We start from the raw sequence: 23,865 nt of genomic DNA, 5'->3' as shown, positions 1-23,865 counted from the left end.
GCCATCTCCTTAGTCTCCTGTCTCCTTCCATTCCAGTCTCCTCCTCTCCCCTCTAATTTTTCTCCCACTCATCCTTCCTTCTCATCCAATGACAGGCCTCGTTCTATCTCATACCTGCCTTCACCTGTATGGCAATCCTACATTTCACCCTTTTTGTCTAATTAAAAAAAAATTTTTCTCTCAAATATAAGCTGAGCACAACTATTATCATTTTATAATTAAAAGCATAAAATATATCTAACACCCAGTCCAACACTTTATCAGTTAAACAGAAAATTTAGTTATCCATTCCAGCTAAAGAAAGGCTTAAAAATCTATGTTATATCCTGGCTAGCTTATATACTATCTGATAACTATCTAATAAAATATGTATTTTCAGAGTTAAACAGCCTGATAGGCTATGAGACTATTGTCAGTCTTCAACCCTGTCAGAAATCTGAGAATGACCAATTATCTATAAACATAGGAAGTTTAACACGACTTCCAGAACTGAGAGGTTGTAAAAACAAATCTCCACTAGCATAGTCCTCTGTAGGCAACATGTGAGCTCAAGTCTTCAGCTTCTGGCCCAAAATCAACTGACAGACTCTTGAAATGCAGAAATCTTGAAGGGCTGATAATTCTGGCTTGGCAAAATTATCAATCTGCATAAGGTATCCCTTTTGGACAGTATTAGTCTGCAGATGAAACAGGCAGTTTCTGCCCAGTGGCCGCCTAGCCACAAAGGATTGCCTCACCTGGAGGTAGAGATGCTCAATTTCTTCATTAAATCTGCCAAAGGGGAATGGTTAGGAGCAGATGTGTCTCAACAAAAGATAGACAACTTTAAATCTCATATTTTGTGGATTTCTGAAGTTTTTGAAAACCACCTATCCATATAAGGTAATCTGGACTGTTGTCTGTTAACTATCTTAATATATTATCTTGAAAGCACTCTAACAGTTAAACTTAGAGCCATGAATTTGCTATTTGGCCCTCAACTCACATGTATAATCAACTCAGAAGTTTGTAATGGCATCAATAGAAGGACTGGCTCTCAACCTTATACTTTTAAACTATTTTAACAAATAAATTCTATACCAAAGCAAAAATATGATTTTAGTTTAGTTACCAAATGAGATTATGACTGTACAACTCAATCTAGCTAATCCTCCCTATTAAATTACAACCATTTCTAGATTTCTCATAAAACAACCTTAGAATAACTGCTTTCAGCCCCCCAAAAGTCTAGGGAATGGGAGCGATGACTCTTCTATAACTTCAAGTTGTACATGGTCGTTGAGATATCCTTAGGGGTAAGAGATAGGAAGAGTAAAGCAAATGCTGTAGCCGGATGTGTCCTGACTGGACCCAGCTGAAAGTCCTTGAGACCAGGAATCCAAGCAGGCACACTCTGCAAAATACAACTCTCAAGACAAAAGTAGAATCGAAATCTCTTTTTGTTTGATTCTCTTGAATCTAGTTTTTCAGGCAGTCTCCCTCTCTCAAATCTGATCAGTATGACTCAGTGAGGTTTCCAGAGCGTAATCACACTTTTTTTTTTTTCTTTTCTTTTTTTTTTTTTTAGCTGGGGACCGAACCCAGGGCCTTTCGCTTTCTAGGCAAGCACTCTACCACTGAGTTAAATCCCCAACCCCATAATCACACTTTTTAAAAACACAAAAACAAACCTTTTTTTCCCAGAATACTGTGCTCCTTAGTCTGTAACCAGAAAAGCTGTATCTTGTACTCTCTCCCAGAGTAATAATATAACCATAAAACTCAAAGTCACACCCATTATGAAGATTAAACAATTTTAAAATAGGAAGTAAGCCAAACAATAGTGTATGAGCCTGGTAGGCTTTTGTACTCTGTCATATCAGGAAATGAACCCAAAATTCCCGTGGAGCCCACGTTAAGAGAATCTGAGTCTCCTGTTGTGGTAAATATCAAAACCACAAACCCTCGCTAGCCGGCATCAACAAACCATATGGCCTTTAGCAGGGTAATTCATAAAACAAACTAAACACTTTCTATCAATTCCAATAAGCAACTTATCAAACCAGGACTTTAGCCCAAAATATATCAATCTGTTAAGCTCTTTATCTGGAGCCACAGATTTTTACTTAACCTTAATAACTTGTAAATATCACAATACTCTACCTGGAGTCAGTGACTAATTTTCCCTATCTAAGTTCTGAACCGTGGGTGAAAATCCCCATGTGATTCCGGTAATCTCTGTACCCTCTTCTTAAAAACAAATTTAATTCACCTTTTAACAATACCTGTCATTAAGAAGCAGCTTGTCTGACTAGGATTTCAACCCAAAATTCCCGTGGAGCCCATGTTAGAAGGAATATGAGTATCCTGAAAGACTTTCTTTAAAAAGCAGCTTTTATCTCTAATTCTCTGAGTTGTAACTATTTATCACACAGCAGGGGACCTACAGCCGCCAGCCCAGGCTGTTTCTGTTTGTTTAAATCCCCCCCACCTCCCCACCCCCCACTTGAAACATCACATGACTCAACATGTCACTGGCCTCCTCTTAGAAATTAAAACTTTCTCTCAACTCTTAGGATTACTAGTGGATTCTCGCCCAGCATGTTGGCTCGCCATTTGTTGTTGTAAAATTATTATAAAGAGCTGTCTTTTATCTCTCACTAGGTCTGGCACCACAGTGCCCCAAGATACCTGGTAGATATCTTGCCAGAAACGCACATCCCAACTCCGTGGCAGCCCAGTGTCTCTGGCCACCACACACTCTCTTAAACTTAAATCGCTACATGAAAGAACACACAACACAATAACCTCTGATCCAATTGATAAGATATAATTGCCCACCTAAACATACACATCCTGTCCACATCCATCCCTTAAGAACATTCATAACAACCTGTAAATACACAGAGTGGGATCTTAACGCCAGCCTCCATGTTCTCTCTGTGGCTTCTCCTGCCATCTCCTTAGTCTCCTGTCTCCTTCCATTCCAGTCTCCTCCTCTCCCCTCTAATTTTTCTCCCACTCATCCTTCCTTCTCATCCAATGACAGGCCTCGTTCTATCTCATACCTGCCTTCACCTGTATGCCATCCTACAATATCTTGCAGCCCTTCATCCAGGTGAGGACAGGAACTCAAGCAGTGCTGGAAGCTGGATGCAGGAGTTGATGCAGAGGACATGAAGGGGTGCTGCTTAGTGGATTGCTCCCCATCAACCATCACTCAAGAAAATGCACCACAAGTCAATCTGATAGAGGCATTTTCTCAAGAGTCTCTTCTCAAGTGACTCTAGCCTGTGTCAGGTTGATGTTAACACCTACCCAGCACACCAAGGAAACTATTTGGGGGGGAAACATTCTGAGTTCCACTTGGGCTTTGTGTCTCTCAATTTCTTCTTGTCCCATATTACTTGTACACCAGACATATTTAACCCATCCCCACATCCTGTTGGCCCTGTAAAGCATGGACCCAGTCTCTATATGATGTAAGGTCTCTCCTGTGTTCTCTACTGAGCCCAGCTTACTTCTGGATAGAGGCTCTTAAACAGTGGTGTCTCAGCAAAAACAAAGTGGACACAGGTCAAAGGGGAACTACACAGACATAAGCCAGTATGCACAAGGGCTCTAGGGGAGGGATATCAGACCAAGGATGGGTTTTTTTGGTATGGGTCACCTGCTACAATAAAGGAGCATCTGAGAGCCAGGTGTGGTAGCACACATCTTATTTGGTGGCTGGGGGAGGAAGGAAAGGGTTTATTTAGCTTCAACTTCCACGTTGCTTTTTCATCACCAAAGGAAGTCAGGACTGGAACTCAAGCAGGTCAGGAAGCAGGAGCTGATGCAGAGGCCATGGAGGGATGTTACTCACTGGTTTGCTTCCCCCAGCTTGCTCAGCCTGCTCTTTTATAGAACCCAAGACTACCAGGCCAGGGACAGCACCACCCACAATGGGCTGGGTCCTCCCACCTTGATCACTAGTTGAGAAAATGCCTTACAGCTGGGTCTCATGGAGGCATTTCTTCAGGGGAAGCTACTTTCTCTGTCATAACTCCAGCTTGTGTCAAGGTGACACCCCAAACCAGCCAGTACAATAATTAAATTGAAAACTGCTATAAAGTTTCAAAGTAAAAGTATATAACTTTTACTGAGACTGCTCAATTATCATTTCATAATCAAGTGAAAGATTATTCAATTATTAATTTCTGGGTTGGGGATTTAGCTCAGTGGTAGAGCGCTTGCCTAGCAAGCACAAGGCCCTGGGTTCGGTCCCCAGCTCCGAAAAAAAAAATTTTTTTTCTAACATCTGTGTGATGTGACATTGAATGTCCTGCCGATACCAATTGGGTTTTTTATGAACTGATTGAAAACAAGCAGTAAACATTAATTTCTAAGTATTTAAGTGTGCTGGTTTTAACACTCTTGAACCTATGACATTGTCAAGCAGGACACAATGAGAAGGTCAAACCTAAGGATGATAGGTATAGAAGAGAGCAAAGACACACAACTTAAAGGGCCAGTAAACATCTTCAACAAAATTAGAAGAAAACTTACCTAAAGAAAGAGATGTCCATAAACATACAAGAAGCCCACTTGATCTCCTTAAGGGACCAACTTTAAGAATGACTTTTATCACAAATAAATATTGATTTTTTTTTTTGGATTTTTAATTTTAAAAAGTCTTCTATTCATTTATTGCAATGATCAGGTGATTTCTGTCTAAGTAAACAAGCAAACCCCAAATGGAAAGAAAACAATAAACAGTCAACCAGAAAATCAATGAACAAAGTAGTTAAAATAAGTAATCATCTTCCATGTATAATCTTAAATGCAAATAAACCTGATTTACCAATGAAGAAATGAAAACTTGCTGGCTGGATTAAAAATCAAGATCCAACTATCTTTAGGGTATTTGTTTTAAAGGAGCCACTTTGCACCAGCAAAAGAAAATGAACATCAATCTGCTAAGCACATGAAAACTGGAACTGGCATACGTATTTTTGTCAACTTTAAAAGGTAGTTTTGATGGGTAGAGCCATCTTAGATGACAGGTCACTGTCACTGCTTTTTTACTTTTTTCTTTGACAAAAGACCTGTAAGGAAGGGTTTACCTTGGCTCACAATTTGAAGGCATATATTCCATGTTTGACAGACCTGATGATCTGATCATTCCCTTCTTTTTATTCAGTCTGGGGCCCTACCCCATGGAATGGTGTCACCTACGTTAAAGATCAGTCTTCTCTCCCCACTTAAACTTTTTTGAAAACACCTTCATGTACACGTTGTATTTACATGATTCCAAATCCAGTTAAGTCAGGCTGAGATGTAGTTCAGTGACAAAACCATTAGGCGGTATGTTCCTTTTTCCTACACAGTAATATTCCACCATAAGAACGGTTTCTTTAGCTGTGGACTCACTGTAGAAAATCTGGGCTGTTTCTGATTTGCAGCTTTCACAGATAAAACTACCAAGAAAAATTTTGTAAAAGTTTTTGTACCAAGACAGTGCGGCTTGGTGGCTGGGTCATGCTAAGTGTATGTTTAACTTAAAAAACATTTCCAAACTTTCCTACCCAGTCGATGAATTTTTACATTCCCGTCACTGGTGAGGAATCTCATTTGCCTCCTCAACAGGTTTTGCTATTTTCACCATTTTTAGTGACAATGTTTACGTCTCTTTTCATTTCTACTGGTGCTATTTACTTTCGAGTTTCAGACACATCTTTTTCACCGACGGTTTCCTCTTCATCTTTCTGCAGAATAAGCAGCTTTAATTTTAACAAAGTCCAATCTCTCTACTTTGTTTTCTTGTGATATTGTGCTTTGGAGTTGAAAATGTTAAGTCCTTAAGTCCTGAAAATTTTTCTGGAATAACTTTTTTCCCTAAGTCTTCCATATTGGATTTAAATCCGTGATACATTCAGAGATTCTTTTACATATTTATTTATTGTATATATTTTGTTAGCTTGAGAAAGTTTGATTTGTTGAAATAAATGACTGTCTTTTCCTCTTTGAATCACATTTGTACTTTTTCAAACGTAGTTAAGCACATTATTGTTGGGTTTATTTCTGGATTTTCTTCCCGGTTGCATTGATTCTTCTGCAAATATCATCGTATCTTGATCACTGTAGCTTTACAATAATGAATCTTGAAGTTATGTTAATGTAGGCCCTCCGACTTTATCTTTTTCAAAATTGATTTTTGTTTAATGAATTGTACGCGAGGTATTTCCGTTCACTCCACCCCCCCCCCGGGATTTTTTTTTTTTTTGCTGCTCCCTCGCTTTATTCGAGCGAACGCAGCTCCGCCATGAGCTCCTCCTTCTCCCGCTGCAGCTCCCGCAGATGCTGCTGGTTTTGCTCCAATCTGTCCTCTAACCACTGCAGCAGAGGCCCACTCACCGCCGACATCTGGCTGCACAGATTCTTGGTGAAGACCGAGCCATTGTGGATCTTGGTCACCGAGTCCAGATGTGTGAGGCTATGGATCCGCCTGTACGCGTCCTGCTCCTCCTGACACAGGATCTTCGGCAGCTCCACCGCGGACTCCAGGCAAACTTTCCCGATGGTGACGTGAGGAACGACGTGGACGGGGATTTCGATTCTCTCATAGTCTGAGCTTTTCTGGGCTTGTACGGATTGGAAGCAAGTGTAGAGGACACGTCCGGTCTTTGTGTTCTTGTCTTCTATGAAACAGGAGAAAATAAGTCCCACGAAGCCTTGGTCCATCATTTGGTACATGGCTTGCGTGCGAACATCCACGTGTGAAGGCCACACCGTTATGTGAGGGTGCGAATGGTACCAGCCGACGACTCTCATGGGACGGCCAGTGAGTTCCGCCAACCTTTCCGCCTCAGTCGAGGCTGCAGACAGCTGCTCTGGGGAAATTTCCACGCGGTCCTTCCTCTTGTCAGAACGGCGCAGGATGATGACCGAGTGGATGTGGACGACTCTGATCGCATCCACCTTCTCCGGAACGGTGCACACGTCACTTCCGGCGTGTGCGAATTTGGACTCACTCCTTACGTCGTCGTTCAGCTCCCCGATGCACAGACCCATCACCTCCTCCTTCTCCGTACTCAGGGCGTGGTTCAGACAAACCAGAAAGGCGTCCGACTCCAGATGGACAGCCTGCACGGCCTGAACCACCGGCACCGCCATCGTCTCCCCGCTCACTTCCGCCCAAGGCTTCCGGCCGCCTGTGCGAGCGGATGCTCAGACGCCCCGCCCAGGGACGGAGCCTGGGGCTCAGGGGCCGGGCCCGCACTCACATCCGCCAAGGGCTTCTGTCCGCCTGTGCGAGCCAGTGCTCAAACGCCCCGCCCAGGGACGGAGCCTAGGGCTCAAGAGCGGAGCCTGGGCTCAGGGGCCGGGCCCGCACTCAGGTCCGCCAAGGCTTATGGCAGCCTGTGCGAACGGGTGCTCGGACGTCCCGCCCAGGGACGGAGCCTGGGGAATCAGAGGCGGAACCCGGGGTCAGGGGCGGGGCCCGCACTTAAATCCGCTAAGGGTTTCCGGCCGCCTGTGCATGCCGGTGCTCGGACGTCCCGCCCAGGGGCGGAACCTTGGCCGAGGGGCGTGGCTGGCGTTATGGGGGTTGTTCAGACGCAGCCTTACCAGCCCAGCGCTTGACCCTCCGTCCAGCCCTGGCCTAGGGTCTTGGGTTCCACAGGGGCTGAGTCTGAGGCTTAGGGGCGGTGTCCGCCAGGGCCTTATGGGCGGATCCTGGGCGTAGGGGAGGAGCCTAGGACCTAGGAGCGGAGTTTGGGCCTTAGGGGTGGGTCCTGTGGGACTTGGGTGGCGGCTAAGAAGGCCTGCGCGGCTGGGAGAGCCGCCGGGAGGCCCTACGCAGCAGGCCAGGTAGTACGCTGGGCCACGTTCCTGCGCCAGGGCGGACGTGGGCTGTGAGTCGCTCTGGGGAGTCAGGGCAGACTAGACTTCCTAGTGCTGACGTCCATTTTGGGTGCCCGCCCGCTCCTGATAGCACACATCTTTAATCCCAGCACTTGGGAGGCAGAGGTAGGTAGATCTCTGTGAGTTCCAGGACAGCCAGAGAATCTTTGTCTTGAAAATTTTTTTAAATTAAAAATTAAATTAAGAAAAAGTATCAGATTAACTGTCGTTGTCAACTGGGTATGGAGTCACTGGAAACACATCTCTATTTTTCTTACCTCATACACATAATACATCCCAACCACAGTTTCCACTCCTCTCATTCCACCCTGCACCTCCCCTCTCTTTCAGATGCAGGCTTCCTCTGTCTCCCTTCAGATTCTAACTTTTTTAAACATTATTTTAATATCTATATGTCTGAAAGACAAGACCCTTCCTGAGTGTAGATGCCACCATCCCTGGACTGGGGTCCCGGGCTGCAGTGTGAGCCAGGCCGGGGTCCCGGGCTGCAGTGTGAGCCAGGCCGGGGTCCCGGGCTGCAGTGTGAGCCAGGCCGGGGTCCCGGGCTGCAGTGTGAGCCAGGCCGGGGTCCCGGGCTGCAGTGTGAGCCAGGCCGGGGTCCCGGGCTGCAGTGTGAGCCAGGCCGGGGTCCCGGGCTGCAGTGTGAGCCAGGCCGGGGTCCCGGGCTGCAGTGTGAGCCAGGCCGGGGTCCCGGGCTGCAGTGTGAGCCAGGCCGGGGTCCCGGGCTGCAGTGTGAGCCAGGCCGGGGTCCCGGGCTGGAGTGTGAGCCAGGCCGGAGTCCCGGGCTGGAGTGTGAGCCAGGCCGGGGTCCCGGGCTGGAGTGTGAGCCTGGCCGGGGTCCTGGGCTGGAGTGTGAGCCAGGCTGGGGTCCTGGGCTGCAGTGTGAGCTGAGCACCAGCATTCATCTCTTTGCTCTCTGACTGCAGATGTGATGTGACCACCAGCCTCTGTCCAGCTCCTGCTGCCAGGCCTCCCTCACCCCGTGGACTGTAGCCTCCAGCTGTGAGCCTGAATAAACCGTTCCACTATTAAGTTGCTATGTCAGTAATCAGTCACAGCAAGGGGAAAATTAACTACTACACACACACTGTAAGGAGCCACGTGGTCTGGAGCTTCATCAAGACAGGGCTAGACATTGCACCCACTCCTGAAACCTCAAAGCAATTAGAAATAAATCCCAAGTGTGTTCGGAGCACACGCACTATGGGAATACTTTCCCTGCAATGATGCTGACAAAAGTTCGAAGTCCCCATATAGACCTCTCACAACAGACTCTACTGCATTTCCACTGGGGCCCATGGAGGGGCTTACATACAGAGCTTGAGTGGAGTGTGATGACAGGAGAGACTGGCCACTGTACAGAGCTTGAGTGGGGTGTGATGGCAGGAGAGACTGGCCACTGTAAAGGTCTACCTAGCATAGATGTCTCCCACTGAGGCACAGAAGAACCCTGAGCCCTCCCATGTATTCCCTCAGAATTCTGAGACTTGCATGCAGGGAGGGCAGAATCCCACACAGCCTGAGGGAGGTGCAGGACTGGAAGGCTAGCGTCTCATGGGTCCATCGAGCTTCTAGGTTGTCCTCCTGTGAGGGAGCCTCAGCTTGTCCCTTCCTGTGAAACCTCTTGGTAATGCTCTAAAGAACTTAACCACTCACCTTACTCACCCTCCTGGATTTTTGTCTGTGGGATGATGAGACTCTAGGCAATCTAAGGGTATGTCCACATCTCTGTGTGAGCAGCAGAAGAGCTGGGACAGCCCACGGCTCTCCCTGGCTTGCTGGTGACACAAGCCCTGCTCTGAGGAAGTCAGTGGAGGTATTCAGCTACCTCTCCTGGTCAGCATTAGTATTTTCTTTTTATGTAAGTAGTGTGTTCTTTAAAACTTTTTAAATTGATTCTTTGTGAATTTCACATCACACACCCCAATCCCACTCATCTCCCTGACCCTCCTTATCCGCCCTCTGCCTTGCAACCACCCTTACCAAAAGAAGACAAAAAAATATATTTTTTTCATTGTGTAAGCTGCAGTGTGTCAGTCAGTGAGCCCAAGCAGTTTCACTTGCAAATGTTCACTGCAGTGAGCCATTGCTCTGGTTTGAGGACCCTGGCTTCTGCTACACCGTCAGTACCGAATCCTCTCTGGAACTCCTCTTGGATATCCTGCTGTTGCCCTGTGTCATGGAGACCCTGCAGCTTTGCATCTACAGGACCTGCCCCTTCACATGCTCCAGCAGGCCATAGGGGAGATGTTGGGGTGGGCCAGCTCGAAGCCCTGGCCCTGGGTCTGTGTGGTAGCTAAGTTGTCAGCTCTCTAGTACTCTCCAGGCCAGGGGACAGATTGGCTCTCCCCTGCCCATGTCACCAGGCCAGCTCTACTGTGCTGCTCAGGTGGTGTGAAGGAACTGCTCTCCCCAGTGCTGTAGCCAGCCAGGGGCAGGCGCCAGCTCTCAAGCCCTCGTGCCCTTTTGCTTGGTCTCCCATGCTGCTCAGAAGAGTGATTAGGCCAGCTATACACAGCCCTCAGACATCAACATGGCCCCAAGCAGCAACCCAAACCAGGGACATCCCCTCGGCCTTTGGTGGTAACATGGGCTACAGGCATTAACACAGACCCTGCTGCTGCAGAGCCACGGAACCACTATGTTTGTGTTTTTGTGGATGAGTGTTTGCCTTCATGTCTCTCTGTGCAGCTTGTGGGCCTGCTACCCATGGAGGTCAGAATAGGGCATCACAGCCTCTGGAGCTGGGACTTGAAGCCAGGTCCTCTTTGAGAACAGCCAATGCTCTGAACTGCTGAACCACCTCTGTAGCCCCATCAGCAGCTTTCTGACAGGGGTCCATGTAACACAGCCCTGTCTTGAGTTCATGATCCCCCTGCCTTGGCCTCCTAATTGCTAGAATTTGAGGCATACGCCATGACACCTGGCTCCTTGAGAGGCTGGAGAGATGGCCCAGAGGCAGAGTGTAGATGCTCTTGCAGAAGACGTGAGTCTCTTTCCCAGCGTGTATTTCGAGTGACACCAGCTCCAGAGGAGCAAACACCTTGTTCGCAGCAGGCACTGAACTCACATGTACTCACACAATACACATACATAAATAGTGTTAAAGCCTTAAAAAAATATGGCCTGATGTAAGCATAATAAAAAAAAATGATGGTTGCTATACTCAGAGCATGGCTGTCTGCAGCACCAGTGCCCTGGTCCTTTCTCCACACATTTTTATGATATTTATGTGGGTGTACGTACACACGTATGTGTAGTGGCCAGAAGACAACTTGTGAGCATCCGTTCTATGCTTCCTTCATGTTGGTTCTGGGGCTTTTTCTCAGGTCCTTGGGGGCTTGACTATAAGACCCTTTACCCATTGAACCATCTTGCTAGCCCATACTTTGGACTATGGCAACCTGATTCCAGGACCAAATCACCATGTTGATCATTCAAACCTAACAATTCCATTGTGGTCTGTTTTTGAGGCTTGTAGGAATAGGTTTTTCCAAATTTATATGTGCCATGAGAACCATAGTATAAATATTTAAATCCCAGAGCAGGGTTCCTTCCCACCATAGACCATTTATGATCCCGAATGAAAGACACACACAGCCTTATATTTTAGTAAGCCTTAAGCAGCACAGTAGCTGGGTGGCTGCCTACCCTCCATGCTGTTAGAGTCTACCTCCGTCCAACTACTGCAAGTTACTACTTACCACTTTCTAGGTTCCATCTTGGCTGCTCTTGACCCAACTGAGCAGCCCTCTGGGCCGTGTCCTCTTGGCCCTTTTACATGGTGGCTCTTCTCCCTCCTGCACCTCTTCTTCCATAATGGCTCTCTCCTTCCTCTCCTCCACACTCTCCGATGGCATGGCAGCTCACCTTCCTTCCCTTCTTCCTCCTGGTCTCTACCCCTGGAAACCTAAACCCCTCCTGGGTCTCTTCTCCCCAGGTATTGGCTGCTGGCGTCTTTACCAATCAGAACCAACTGGGGGCAGGTTCCCTCAGTGTCTTACATGTGGACCCTCTCTTGCCAACAGTTTTAGGGACCCAAATTAGCGCTAGAATACAAGCATCATTAGGTCAACCTACTTCAGAGAACAACAAATTATGAAAGATATTGGGCCAGTAAATAAATCTAAACTATTTTTAAAATTAAATTTTCAGCTGGGTGGTTGTGGCACACCTCTTTAATCCCAGAACTCTGGTGGCAGAGCCAGGTGGATCTCTAAGTTTGATGCCAGCCTGATGTACAGAGTGAGTTCCAGGACAGCCAGGGCTACACAGAGAGACCCTGTCTCAAAAAACAAAAAACAGACAAAAAATTTAAATTTTAAAAATAAACACGGGGTTGGGGATTTGGCTCAGTGGTAGAGCGCTTGCCTAGGAAGCGCAAGGCCCTGGGTTCGGTCCCCAGCTCCGAAAAAAAGAACCAAAAAAATAAAAAATAAAATAAACACAAATTATTGGGAAGGGATGCAGACTCCTACATGGCCTCTCGCTTCATTCATTCCTTTGACATTTGCCCAAATTCCTCTCAGTTAAGAGGTCTAGAACAACAATTTTTTTTTTTGAGACATGGTTACTTGTAGCCAAGGCTGGCCCTAACTCACTGTGTACTTGGCCAAGGATGACCCTGAACTGCTGATCCTCCTGCAACTACCTCCTGAGTACGAGAATGAGGTATGTGCCACCATGCCTGGCTACAGAACCCTTTCCTTTAAGAGATACACGGTCAGTTTTGTCTCTTTTGCTCAGAGGTGGCTTGACTTGTCATGAAGTCTCACAAAAAGCCAAACTGAGAAAAAATAGGAAAAAGTAGGGAGAGATGGGACTGGCTGGCTCACTTTTGGACAGAGCTGAAGTAAAAAATAAAAACCATCAGATTTCATTTTAGACAGTCTCATGGAGCCCAGGCTGGTCTTGAACTCTGTATGTAGCTGAGGTTGATCTTGAACTCTTGATTCTTCTGCTTCTACCTCCCAAGTTCTGGGATGACAGGTGCGTACCAGATTAGATTTCTTATAGACAGAACAGGAATAAGCCTGATCACTCAAGCATTTCATCTGTTGGGGCTGTAGACATGGCCCAGCAGTTAAGAGCGCTGGCTGCTAAAAGTAGAGACAGCAAGCTGGGGATGGCTCATGGCTCTGACCCCTCAGAGTCTACCCCAGCGACGTACTTCTTCTATGCAGGCTGCTTCTCCTAAACCTACCCAAACAGTGCCACATCAGTCTGGGTGGGCATTTCACATTCAAAGCACCTCAGAAAGGAATCCCAGGGGAAATAAAAACTAATGAAACCTTCATGAGGAACTAAGGAGACAAACTAGATGGCTCGGAGGGGCCGGGTGCTTGCCACTGAGCATGACGATGCTGGGCTCTGTGCCCAGAACCCATCACATAAAGGATGTCATTCTGCCTCTACAAGTACCAATCTGTACCTGTTTGTACCACTCTGCTTACTGATCTGTGTCTTCTTAGGAAAATCCCCTTAGGCCACAAAAGTAAACTTTTGTTTTAAACGCCACCTTCAGGCTGGAGAGTATCAACTGCTCTTGCAGGGGACCTGGATTCAATTCCCAGCACCTACATGGTAGCCCACAACCAGCTGAACCTCCAGTCCCAGGGGATTTGACACCTTCTTCTGGCCTCTGCAATCACCAGACATGCACATGGTGCACAGACAGCCATGCAGGCAAAACACACATCTGCATAAAATTGCAATCCATTTTTTTTAAAGATTGCCATCTTCATGCCTAATGGGCCCCGAGCCCTCTAAGAATTCAATTAAATGGATATGCTAATTTCTGAGCACAGCTTGAAGTCTCCAAGCCCAGGACCAATCCATGATCCTCAGACCCTTCTCTCTCCCATTAAAATAGAGTTACCTGGGAATTTTAAACAGGGTGAGAGAGTGCTTCCCCATTGTATGAAAGTCCCGAGTCCCTTCCTTGGCACTAATAAATAAAAATAATAAACATAAACTGTTCTTGTTGTTTTCTGATGCTAAAACCACTCTACACTCTAGACCAGGAGTGATGGCTTGTCAATGTGAGGTATTGTGTCATAGCTAAGGGAGAAGAAACTCACACACTTAGCAAGGTCTTGGTTTGTTTCTGTGGAAGTTTGTGGGGAGGGCAGTGGTGGTGGTTGTTTGGGGTTCTGAGGCAGAGTCTCACTATGTAGACTGCAAGTATTCACCATCTTACGAGGTTAGACAAGTCAATTCAGCTCTTTATGTCTGCAACGGGCAAAGACTTCCCCATACCTAGTGCTTTGAATGTGAAATGCCCACCCAGACTGATGTGGCACTGTTTGGGTAGGTTTAGGAGACACAGTCTGCATGGAAGAAGTACGTCGCTGGGGTAGACTCTGAGGGGTCAGAGCCATGAGCCATCCCCAGCTTGCTGTCTCTGCTCTCAGCTTCCTGCTTCTGCCACCATGCTCTCGACACCATCTTGGAGGGATAAAGCCAAAAAGCCTTTCTTTAAGTACAGTGCATGGGTCATGGTGACTATCACAGTGATAGAAAGGTCACAAGCACACAACCTCACAAGGAACAGAATTGTGCACGTGTATAGTCATTCAAAAATATTCTTTGAAGTCAGGCATGGTGGGGCGTGTCTCTAATCCCAGCACTCAGGAGACAGGTAGGTGTCGACAAGATGCTAGGAACTGACAGTGCCCGAGATAGATAAGGGCTCTGCATTTTTGGAGTGCAGAGGAGTAGTGTCCCTCATGTACTCAAATCTGTCCCCAGAGCCCACACAAAAAGCCTGGTGCAGCATAGACAATCAGAGCTCCAGGGAGGCCAAGATAGGAAGACAGTGTCTCCCTGGCCAGTCAGCCGGCTGAGCTGATGAGCCTCAGGCCAGGGAGAACCGTCTTCAAAAAACCATCTGTGAAATGCTCTTCTCACAGCCTATTGGTCCCTTGGCTGCTGATACCAGGCTAACTGAGTGTCCTCTACGAGTGCTGGACAGTGTCCTCAGAGGCTTCTGGAAGGGAGATAGAAGCCAGCCTCTGCCTTGAGGGGTTTTATTCTGGATATTTTGCAAATATCCCATGAGCCCCAGTCACATCCTCCTTCCATGGCTGCAGACAAGAGGCCTGCAGAAGCTTGTCTGGTAGAAGGTTGGCGTGTTCCCACATGCAGTGTCAGGAGAAGAGTAAACTTGGCTAACAGGGACTCTGGGCTCCTGAGCCTGTGTAGCTCTGACCTGTTACCAGTTTCCAATTAGCTAACAGTGCCAGAAGCTGTGTGATTGTGTGATGCTACGGGTAGAGATCTAAAGCATCATGTTCTCTCTCTCTCTCTCTCTCTCTCTCTCTCTCTCTCTCTCTCTCATTTTCTAGAAAAAAATAGAAAGAATGAAATGGAGAGTGACTGAAGCAGACACCTGATGTGTGGCCTGTACACGTCCGCCCGGGGTGTGGGGTAGTGAGAGGGAAGAGAGATGGGGGAGGGAGGAAGAAAGGGAGGGAGGCAGGACCCATTCCCCAAAGGAAACCAGCAGAATGCTGTGATAAGTATTAGGCAATCTGAGTTAGTCGGATGGCTGTCAGGAAAAGATTTTTGAGGAAATAATATTTCCTCCTGAAACCTAAGAATGAGTCCATTGCATCAAGAGCCAGGGTAGGAGATGAGGGAGCAGACGGTAGCTGGCAACATTGTGAAACATTGTCCTCTGCCTGGCTGCCTAATGGTTATAGACAAGGATGAGGTGTAGAGAAGGAAGGAGAGATGGAGGGGAAGCAAGAAGAGAGGAAGATGATGGAGGAGACAGAGAAAAGGAAGATGAAGAGGAGGGGGAGGAGGAAGAGAAGGAGAAGGAGGAGGAGAAATGGAGGAGAATGGAGGGAAGAGAAGAAGGAATAGGGAGATGGAGAAGAAAGAGATGAAGGAGGAAGAGATGGAGGTAGGGAAAAGACAAAGAGGAGGAGGAGGAGAATTTAAGGTTGAGCCCCCACTCTGGTGCCTGTTCATGTGGTGGGCTGATACCAAAATGGTGGCTAGATTTCCTTAGAAGGAGCCTAGATCTGTTCCATCTCTCCTGTGTGTGTGTACATGTGTGCATGTGTATATGCAAATGTGTGCATGTGTGAGTGTATGTGCACATGTGTGCATGTACACATGCATGTGTGTATGTTCATGTGTGTGTGTGCATATGTTTGTGCATGTGTGTGTGAGAGAGGGTCCACAGTCTCACCTCCAATGCAACGTCACTGAGCTCTAATGCTGTTACAAATGAATCACTAACTCAGCCATATCAAAAGGAACAACTTGGATTGACCTCCCAAAAGAAAAAGAAATATCAAACAGTTTATGGGGTTTTTTTGTATCAATCACTAAAAATGTTGCCTTGAGGTACCAACAGCCACACACACAAGCACTTCTGAAGAGATGAGGCAGAGGCAGAATGACAGGAGTGGGGACAAGGTATCAAGGTTAACATATGAGAAGCTGGGGAGATGCCTCGACTAAGACTAGGAATGCTTGCTATGCAAGCAGGAGGTCCTAAGTTCATATCCCCAGTGCGACATGAAAAGCTAAGTAAGTCAGTGTGTCAGCAGTTCCAGGACTGGAAATGGAAACAGCTGATCAGTGGGTTTCAGACTCAGGAGAGACCCTGTCTCAGAGAGACAGTGAGGAAAGCAATAGAGGAAGACATCTGACATGGACTTCTGGGCTCTGCATAGGAGTCACATGGACACAATGCACATATACACATGCATGTGTGCACATACACACACACAGACGTGCACGTGCGTGCGCATGTGCATGCATACATGCACATGGACAAAGCTAGGAAGACAGCAGTTGGGAAGGTTGGGAATTTACTAAAAGGCCTTCATACTCTAGAGTGGCTCACATTGAACTTGGGACACCCAGATAGCTAGCTCACCATCTGCATGTTGTAAAGAAATTTCTCCTGAATTGAAGCATTCCATCTTAGAAAGGAGCTGTTAAAACTCAGAAAGTAAACAATAAATAACTCACAAGTCTCAGATGGTCCCTGAAACTTACAGGATTGACAAACTACCACCTAAGTTATATAAGCAGTAAGATCAAGATCTTGGAAAATCCTACACGGGGTTCCAAGGGTGGTCATCATGCAGTTGCTGACAGGATAACCATTGAGTCTGTGCTTCTATAAATAACCTCAGCAGATCTATTAGTTCATCAAGTTGGATTCAGATGGGTTTGTGTCTTTTATCTGTAGTCAGATCCTTAGACAGGATGAACAGAGGTTTGGGGTTTTTTTGTTTTTTTTCAACAAAAGTTATCCAGGAGCCCCCCAAAATTCCTAGTAGCCGACTGCTGGATGCTCCTAATACTCCATATTGTTTGCTTTTCATTCACTCCTTGTTCTCACACCCCCTCCCCCCACTGTCCTGCAAGCAACACAATTCACCAGTGCAGGAGGTGTGAGGTCCTTGTGCCCACAGGTAAACACACAGGGTTTTTCCTTTAACTGGAAACAGCCATGCTTAATAACTCGATGACTTTGAGCTGTGTGACCAAGACCACATCTGGTCATTCCTCCAGACCTTTATTGTGAGCTTGTTTTTCTCAGTCCATCTACAGATTTTTAAAGGAGCACTCATGCACTTTACAAAAGTTTGGTATAGCCTTGCCTGATCTTTATTGACTTTGCTCCTCCAGGAGATGTATGTGTGCTTTATTGTGCTCACAGGTTTGTGTTAATTGTCATCAGGAAGTTTTCACCAAGATGTGCTATGCTTTAATGTGCCTGAAATAAACCACTTGGGGTCAGACTCCTGGAGTGTAAACCAGCACCAGCTACTTAGTCATCTGGAAGCCAATTCCCTTCTTGCCTCCCATGGATCATCTGTGATGGTCACAGAGATTTCCACGCCCTGGGGGGAGGGGTGCAGATTCCTCAAGTAACAAAACATCCCACTGATCATGAGAGGAGAAATAATCTATTTTCACTTTTTTATTGATTCTTTGCAATTTTCACATCATGCACCCCAATCTCACTCATCTCCCCATCCCTTTGTATCCACTCTCTGTCCTTGCAATGTCTTCCTAAAAGAAAATAAGAGAAGAAAAACAACAACTTGTAGAATCTGCAGTGTGTCACAGTGTGTCATAAGTATACACTTTCGTCCACACTTCTTTACTTGCAAAAGTTCATTGCAATAAGTCATTGGTCTGGTTCAAGGCTTTTGCTTCACTACCAATACTGAGTCCTCCCTGGAGTTTCTCTCAGATATCCTGCTATTGCCTTGTGTCATGGAGATCCTGCTGCTTTAGATCTACAGGGCTGGCCCCTTCACACGCTCCACATTTCATAGATGGGGTAGATGCTGAAGCGGACCAACTGAAAGCCCTGGCTCTAGGTCTGGACGGTAGCTGAGTTGGCCGACCAGCCCTGCAGCTCTCCTGCAGTTAGAGCAAGTTCTCCAGCAATACCCCAGAGAGCTCACCCAGTACCAGCCGGTGAGAGACAAGGTCAACTCTCCTGCTCTCCCATTTTCTGGGCTGGTTCCCTCACACCCCTGCCACCAGGGTCAGCTCCTCTGTGCTACCCAGGTGATGTACAAGGTCTGCTCTCCCAAGTACTGCAACCAGTGAAAGGCAGGGAGTGCTCACCCACTCTCACGGCCATCTCTCCCACCTGCTGCATGTGGCAAGGGGGAAGGGGAAGATGTCTCCCTTCCTCAAGCCTTCCCAAAGCAGACTAGGGGCAAGGCCAGCTCTCTCTAGCTCAAGCCTTTAGGCAGGCTCACCCAATCTCCAGACATCAGGGTCAGCTTTACTGTGATGCCAAGATGAGGGGCAAAGCCAGCTCTCCGAGTGTGGTGACCAGCGAGAGGTGGAGCCAGCACAATGCCTCAGGCAGCAGGCCAGGCCAGGAACACATGCATGGCCCTTGGTGCTAGCATGGGCCTGGTACAGCTGCAATAGAAACACAGAGCCAGACATGCCCCACCCCCTGGCAGCAGCATGGGCCCTCAGGTGGCAGCACAGGCCACTGAAATCAGCAGGACTTTCCCATGGCAGCATGGCTCTCAGCTATCCCCATGGCCCTGGTGGCAGCCCAGACCACAAATATCTGCTTGGCTTTCGGTGGTAACTCAGGCCACAGACAACAACCAGAGCCAAGACCTCACCATGGTCTCCTCTTATCTGCCTATTCTCACCACCACTGAGTCTCCAGTTCCACTTTTCTCTGGCGTACAAACACCTCAACTCTGATCTCTTCCATCTCTACACTGGTGCTTCACCTTTCCTGTCACTCCATCACACGCTTGTCCATCATGACGGTGCCCTCAGCAGCTGATTGAGTATCCTTCTTCAACCCACCCAGGCATGAGGAGCCCTTCACCAGCAAGTCTCTCAGTGAACGTGAGCAGGTTATGTCTGCTCTGCTGTTGTGTTAGCTCTGTTCAGAGTCTTAGAAGAAGGTCTTTACGATACTGAGGTAATAGGCAACTTCAGAGACGGGGAGATGGAACCATTAACAGGGTGGACTGCTATTGCAGATGACCCAGTTCTCACCAAGTGGCCCACAACCTCCTGAACTCCAGCCTCTTCTGGCTTTGACAGGCACCGCATGCCTTGGCTAACTAGAAGGCCAGAGAATAGCTTGTGAGATTTGGTTCTGTCCTCCCACCATGCAAGCATCAGGAATGCTCAGGCCATCCGACTAGCCAACAAAGCACCTTCCCCTCTGAGCTCCTCACCAGCCCTAAATTGTTTTTAAGTGTTAAAAGGAACTAGACTCTTTCCCCCTCCTCTGCTGTAGGGGAAGAGACCAGGAGAAAAGGTTGGAAAGTGATGAGAAATTTAAAGTATATACTGACACTTGTCATTGATGGGGAGGGGTGGGGGAGGGGCAGAGGAAGCCCTGCCTCAGCACACGCAGGACCTTCCCATACTATACTTTACACTTCCTTCCTCTCAAACTGCTTCTGTTCCTGAGGTTGAGGTCGGGGCACTGACTAAGTGTAACAACTCCCTGAACAGGGCTTGAACAGCTTTTCCCCCAAAGCAGTGCAAAACTCCCACAGACAGAGCCTTGGAGGAAAAAGACGTTCACCTAACCTTCCCTCAGAAGCCGCATCTAAAGCCCAGTAGGTTGGCACACACCTGTCATCCCAGAACTCGGGAGGTATAGACAAAGGAGGAGATATTCAAGGTCCATCCTGGGCTACACAGAGAGTAGAGGACCAGCCTGTACCACTAGAGACCTTGGTTGGAAGGGCAGGGTTTTTTCCTCACTTGGTTTCCACTGTTGTCATAAACACCAGGACTTTTTTTTTTCTTTAATTTATAGTCTCAGTCCACAGTCCACCATTGAGAGCAGGAACCCTGTAGAAACTGAAGCAGGACCACACAGAAAGCCTGCTAAGCTGGCTTGCTGGCTCTGTGCTTAACCAACTGTTGGTTTGTTGTTATTGTTATTGTTGTTGCTGCTGCTGCTGCTGCTGCTTTTGCTGTTGTTTGAGGCAGGGTTTCTCTATGTAGCCCTAGCTGTCATACAAGTCACTATGTACGCCAAGCTGGCCTTGAACTCACAGAGACCCACCTGCCCTGCCTCCTGAGTTCAGCTCTTTTATACAGCCCCGCCAGTGGAGGTAGAGCTGCCCACAGTGGCCTGAGTTCCTCTGCACCAACCACCCGGCAAGAAAATCCCCTCAGAATGGCCACAGGCCAACCTGATCCAGGCAGCCCCTCTGCTGAAGTTCCCTCAAATGACTCTGGCTGTAGCCACCTAGGATAGAAGGAAGGGAAGCCAGAGCAAGGTGGACAAGGAATCGAGAGAGTAAAACAGATATGGGGGATTTCTGGAAACCCATAGCTACTCGGGAACCTGCCTCTAAGACTGAAGAATGGATGTCACCGTTCTCCCAGTGAGCAACTTTTGACAGTTGAGCTGGTGAGACACAAGGTCCCCATCTTTTATTAGGATTCATAGAGGATTCGTGTTCATTTCTCTCTCACCACACAGCTCTGGATGGGGTTAGGATGGGAGCCCAGGTGTGGGAGAGGTCAGTACTATCGCACAAGAAACCATAGCCACATCCTGTGTGTGGGCCCTTGGGCCAGTCCTCTGTGCTTCCCAAAAAAAAACATTGACCACAGGGCATTTCTGTGGTCTGTTCATACCATCTCCCTGCCACACACTCAACTCATCAAAGTTCCCACAATCTGGTAGAAAAAAATAAAAGATGTCCCTAAAACTAAAGGACCCAAAGCCCGGAATATCTCTGTGCACTATGGAGGAGTGCTATGGTTTTGTTTGTTCTTTGTTTGTTTTAATTTTTATTTATTTTTATACGTGTGGTTATTATGGGGGTGTCATGCCTACAGAAGCCAGAGAAGCTGTCAGAATTTTTGAAATGTTGTTTATTTTTTACAATTTCTCCCCTGTCCACAGAAACAGTTTCATTTAGAGTTTTGATTGTTGAGTCCAGGGTCTCATGTAACCCAGACTGGCCTCCAACTCACTCCATAGCCAAGACAACTTCAAATTTCTGCTGATCCAGCCTCCAGCTCCCGAGGGACAAAGCAGGTGCACAATCCTGATCCAGCTTAGCTGTTTGTTTAGTTTTGTTCTTACCAACAGGGTTCAAGTTGGGCACAGTGCCACATGCCTTTAGTCCCTGCACTTGGGAGGCAGAGGCATGCAGATCTGATCTACAGAGGGAGTTCCAGAACAGCCAGAGCTCCGTAAAGAAACCCTGTCTGAGAAAAAACAAAATCAAAACCACCAAGAGCAGGATTCACAAACTCTGTCCTCCTTCCTGATCCTACTTCTAATGCACTGCAGTAACACACATGCATCTCCACACTTGGCTTCGAGGCATTTGTTTAGGGGCTACTCTTTGACTTGGTTTCAGGAGAAAAAAACGCCTTTCAATGTAGCCCAGACCGCCATCAAACGTGAGATGCCCTGCCTCTGCCCGTAGAGTGTTGTAGCACCATAGTACATTTTGCTAAGGAATAGTCCAACCTGTGCTGAAATGTATTGTATGAGCATGTGTGTGCGTGTGCTCATACATGGTCTCAAAGAAAATCTTACACACGTGTGTGTCCACGCATGAGTGTGCACATGTGCATGCATGAGCATGTGCAGGCTAAGAAACCACCTCAGGTGTCAGCCTCAGGTCAGGAACCTGGTCAGCCCCAAGGCCTTGCACCAGCAGTTTCACATGGGCGCTAGGAATCGAATCGCTTGGGAGACTGGGCTTGTCTTTTTAGACAAGGTTTCTCTGTGTAGCCTTAACTACCCTGGAACTCACTGTATAGACCAGACTGCCTCAAATTCAAAAAGCCACCTGCCTTTGCCTCCCAAGTGCTGGGAATAAAAAAGGTGGGCACCACACTGCTGACTCTGTCGTCAGAGGATGAAATGAAATCCCTTGAAGATTTGCAAACTTCATTCAGAACAAAGCTATAAGACTACCTTGACAGGGGCCGGGAAGATGGCTCAGAGCACTGGCTGTTCTTTCAAAGGACCCTGGTTCAACTCTCAGCAGCCACATGGCAGCTCACAACTGTAACTCCAGTCCCAGGGGATCTGACATCCTCACACAGGCATTCAAGTATGCAAAACGCCAATATACGCAAAATAAAAATAAACAAATTATGAAAGTAAAAGACTACCTTAGCAAAAGCACCCCAACCACACTTACAGGATGTGCTCCCAGATGTGTGTGACTAGAAACTGGCCCTTTCGGGGCCTGATAAAGGGAGTGGCTTCTCTCATTGTTGAAGGTCAATGTGCAGCGGCCTCCAGGAGCTTCCAGGTTGCAACTGTTTCTAGGTGCGAGCACAGCCCAAACCAAGTGAAGGCCTAGTGGTTAGACCATCCCCTACGGGACTGCTTGGCACTGGGCTGGCACCCTGGATTGTAAGGAAGAGGAGAAAACAAGCGCCCACAAATGCGGAGGACCAGCATTCATCTCTCTGGTCCTGACTGTGGGTGTCCTGCCACTGTGACACCCCCACCGTGACGGACTGGACCCTCGAACTGTGAATCAGAAGAAGCCCTCCCTTACACTGCTCTTGCAAAGGCATTTTGTCACAGCAGTTTACCAGCCAAGCACTCCCAGAGCCCCAGCTTTGGATTTTTTTAAGGTTATCACTCAAGTGAAGAGCTCAGGGACACTTCTTTTTTTTTCTTTTTTTTTCGTAGCTGGGGACCAAACCCAGGGCCTTGCACTCGCTAGGCAAGCGCTCTACCACTGAGCTAAATCCCCAACCCCTCAGGGACACTTCTTGAATTGACCTTTCCCCTGCCTTCGGTAGAATCAGTTTTGTAAAAGATGTCAGGAGGCAGACCCCAGGCATGGAAGCTAATGTGGAAGAGTCTGGAGTTCAGCCATAGTGAGTTCAAGTCCTGCCCAGACTAATATGTTAGGCCATGTCCTGATACAATAAAACAATATGGAGTAAAATAGAAAAGGGAAAGAAAAGAATAGAAAGACAGGAAAAGGTCAGAAAAGCAGGGAGAAAGGAAGAGGAGGGAGAGGGAGGACAGGGGAACAGCGGAGGTACTCGCAGGGACCATCCCACAGGCAAAGCAGTTGTGATGTCACCAGCTCTCCCTACCCCCCAGGGAACTTGATAAAAGCCCCACAAAAGTTGTTGGTAATCCGCCTTCTTTGAAAAGTATCCTGAGACCCCTCTCTGCCCAGCTTCACTTTCAGTCCTGGCTGCCCACTCACACCTTCTAGTTCTGAGTATGCCTGACTCACACATTGCTGTCTGCACACACTGCTCCCCTGATCGTCACAAAAATCCCTGGAGAACATAAACTAGGACAGGTTCAGCAACCCGCCAGAGGTCACTCAGCACGGGGGAAGGCCGAGGGGGGCTCTAGACTCAGCGGCGGCATTAACCGAGGGGCTCCGGCACCTTTTTCCATGTAAAGAAACTGAGATTCCAAAAGCTCGAAGACACGTCTACTGTCACCAGCTAGAAGACAGATGACTGGAGAGTGGGTATCAT

General features: G+C 47.5%; 1 protein-coding gene across 1 annotated transcript; it reads right to left on the bottom strand.

Annotated features, from left to right (window-relative positions):
• Positions 1 to 4,612: 4,612 nt before the first annotated feature.
• On the bottom strand, positions 4,613 to 7,460 carry Brcc3 (BRCA1/BRCA2-containing complex subunit 3). Its single transcript, XM_032900808.1, has one exon. It carries the CDS (start codon positions 7,132 to 7,134, stop codon positions 6,259 to 6,261), a length of 876 nt encoding a protein of 291 aa, XP_032756699.1. The 5' UTR covers positions 7,135 to 7,460; the 3' UTR covers positions 4,613 to 6,258.
• Between the last annotated feature and the right edge of the window lie 16,405 nt (positions 7,461 to 23,865).

This window comes from Rattus rattus, chromosome 4 (assembly GCF_011064425.1).
Source record: "Rattus rattus isolate New Zealand chromosome 4, Rrattus_CSIRO_v1, whole genome shotgun sequence".
In the NCBI taxonomy this organism is placed as follows: domain Eukaryota; kingdom Metazoa; phylum Chordata; class Mammalia; order Rodentia; family Muridae; genus Rattus; species Rattus rattus.
Note: the sequence above shows the minus strand (reverse complement) of the source record. Positions and strands in the feature narration are given on the sequence as shown.

Excerpts from the sequence above, each read along its gene's own strand:
- Brcc3 (XM_032900808.1), bottom strand. The coding sequence starts at position 7,134 with ATGGCGGTGCCGGTGGTTCAGGCCGTGCAGGCTGTCCATCTGGAGTCG.